The 2,644-nt window shown below is 42.0% G+C and overlaps 1 protein-coding gene across 1 annotated transcript; it reads right to left on the reverse strand.

Annotated features, from left to right (window-relative positions):
• Nucleotides 1-642: 642 nt before the first annotated feature.
• LOC140799017 (thaumatin-like protein 1b) lies at nt 643-2,371 on the reverse strand. Its single transcript, XM_073153112.1, has 3 exons — nt 2,115-2,371; nt 1,290-2,001; nt 643-1,208 (listed from the first exon to the last, which is right to left on the reverse strand). Exons 1-3 carry the CDS (start codon nt 2,176-2,178, stop codon nt 1,040-1,042), a joined length of 945 nt encoding a protein of 314 aa, XP_073009213.1. The 5' UTR covers nt 2,179-2,371; the 3' UTR covers nt 643-1,039.
• Nucleotides 2,372-2,644: the final 273 nt, after the last annotated feature.

Below are 2,644 nucleotides of genomic sequence, written 5' to 3' on the forward strand. Positions count from 1 at the left end.
TAAAAATATATTTGATTTTTACTTTTAGTATTTATGCTCATTTTGCAATCAACCTTTTTTCTATTTTTTTTCAAATTTATATATAATGGAATGTACTACAACATTTATTATAGATTTTATAGTTATTAAATACTTATATTTTCTATTTTATAGTTTTATTATGTTTTTTACAGTTATTGAACACTTTTATTTTTGTAAGTTTCATAGATATATTAAGGAATTCATAATTATTAAATATTTTATTCATCATTTTCTATTTCATAATTTTATTATAAAAATTTTCATTTTGTGTTTTTGTCAATGTTTCAAAAGCAAAACTGATTGGATAGCTAAACAAAATAGATTGAAAAGAAAAATAAAAAAAATCCAATATGTAACAATAAATCAAAATGAACGTTACCAATAAAAACGAATAATAATTATATATTTTATGCAAATCACATTATAATTTATTGGGTTTATTTTATTTCTATAATTATTAGTATGAAAGTAGTTCTTGGATGCCTTTTACATTTGCTATTTGCATCTGTGTGGTCACAAAATAAACTAGATACAACAATTTGCAGCTGTCAACTCTTTTTTAAAATACATTGCCAATCTCTCATCAGCCACAAACCAAACTAGACACGGGACTCCCACATATGCATATAAAAGTAAACTTTATTTGTAAATTTCAAGGCACCAATAACATTGAATTAAGAAAAAGAACGTATAAATACTAAGCTTTTGTATCCTGACTATCTTATCTCTCTAAGCTATGGCACCCGTTACAAATAAAGAATTAATCATCTCCAAGCCCATCAATCCCTAAAAATATACAAAAGAGATAAAACAAAATCACCTATAACTAATTCTAAACTCCAACGGTAAACAAAAAAAAAAAAACAAAAACAAAAACAAAAAGACTGACACAAGCCTTGTCAGCTCGCAGTCCCACGCCTCGTAAGCCGAAAGCTCCTCCGGTACTATTAGCCTCGGGAAGCGAGACAAAAGAGACGTTGCGGTCGGGACCCACCAAGTGATGCTATCTCACCTAAAACTAATAGAGAAAGAGGAGAGGGAGGAGGAGGACGGCGACGAGGGCGGCGAGAGAGACGTTGAGGAGGGAGGAGGAAGCGTGGCTGGTTTGTTGCCCGCCGAGGTAGACCATCGTGTCGTTAGTCAACGGTACTCCGGCTGCCTCGGGATTCTCGCCCGTCGTTTTTTGACTGTAAACATTGAATAAAGTTAGTAGCTAGTTCTCTTAGCTGCTGACTACTAAGGAATAGTTATTAATTAATTGGAATTACCTTGTAGTGCTGGGGCAGAAGGTGATGATATAATTCGCAGCAGTGCAAGTAAAAGTCGAAGTAGCGTCGTCATAGGCGTAGCTATACGCCCTGGGACACGCGTTCTTGAAGAACTGCGAGTACGTGGACGGCGTACACGTATTCGGGCTCCCGTACGCCCCGCTGCAGCAATACTGGGGGGATCCGAACGCCTCGCACGCGCTCCGGCACGCGACTCCCTCGCTAACCCCGTCGGTGCTCTGGAGCACGACCTTGAGATCCGACGGACATGCGCCGTTGAGGTCGACCAGGCACCCCGTGGCGCTGCAGCTGCCGTTGTTGTTGGATCCGGATCCACCCTGGGGGACCACCAGCATCGGGAGGTTGTACCCGTCGACCAGGCTCACGTCGTAGAAGTCCATCCCCCCACTGCCGGCGAGGGTGAACTCCGCTAGCGTGGCCGGCGGGGTGGCCCCCGAGCCGGAGCACTCGACTGTCCCAGACCCGCAGTCGCCTGTGGTGCAGGTGAACTTACCGGTCGAGTCGGTGGAGCAGAGGGTTCGCCCCCACAAGCGGCCCGACCAAGTCGTCGGCACGTCGAGGCTTCTCGACTCGCCGGGCGACAGGGCGAAACCCGTCGTGGCCAGAGGCGCCGTCCCCGCTCCTGACAGGATTCCCGGCCATACCGTGTACCCGCAGCTATTCGTTAGCGTGAAAGTTGCCGATCGAGCACCTACAAATGGGAAAATGAATAAGCTTCAATTAGCCCACCAATTCAAGAAACAGAGTACATAAAAAGAAAAGAAAAGAAAAGATTGAAATAGTATTGGAATCTCATCTCCTTACATGATGTAAACAAGAAGAAAACAAGCGAGAGGAGGGAGCCAAGAAGAACTGCGTTCTTGGCCATTTCGGAGAATTAATAAGACCTTAGGAAAAGGAATAGAAGGAAGAATGAGAATGGTTGTGGACGGTGGAAGGTTGAGGAGGGGGAGTTCAGAGGATGAACATTTGCGTGGGCTTTTATAGAAGGATCAGAGTTGGGGAGAGGGGGGGTAGGGGGGGGATAAGGGTAACGTAATCTTCTGTCAGCTTCTTGGGTTGCTGGAAATTTTAATTAGTGGGTCCAGCTATAGTCAGAGTTGTATGTCGGAAGATTAACTACTCTTGCCGACTGGGTATGTTTCTCTGCCGACCCAAACAGAGAGGTGTTTGGTTTGTACGGAAAATTAACTAATTTTTAGATATTACTTAAAGTTAGGATGTTGCTGAAAGTAGAAAAAAATAATAATGATATGATATATTTTTAGAAACGTATTATTTTATGAGAAAGAAACTAAAGTGGTAACTGAGTTTCTCTATTTTTTTTTTTTTTG

Source organism: Typha latifolia, chromosome 12 (assembly GCF_019914945.1).
Source record: "Typha latifolia isolate L0001 chromosome 12, TyphaL0001v2, whole genome shotgun sequence".
Taxonomy (NCBI): Eukaryota; Viridiplantae; Streptophyta; class Magnoliopsida; order Poales; family Typhaceae; genus Typha; species Typha latifolia.

What these genes read in the sequence shown, in the direction of transcription:
- LOC140799017 (XM_073153112.1), bottom strand. Translation starts at nt 2,178, where the DNA reads ATGGCCAAGAACGCAGTTCTTCTTGGCTCCCTCCTCTCGCTTGTTTTC. An exon ending in TTTCTTCTTGTTTACATCAT is followed by an intron (nt 2,002 to 2,114) that starts GTAAGGAGATGA and finishes TCCCATTTGTAG; the next exon opens with GTGCTCGATCGGCAACTTTC. An exon ending in TTCTGCCCCAGCACTACAAG is followed by an intron (nt 1,209 to 1,289) that starts GTAATTCCAATT and finishes CAATGTTTACAG; the next exon opens with TCAAAAAACGACGGGCGAGA.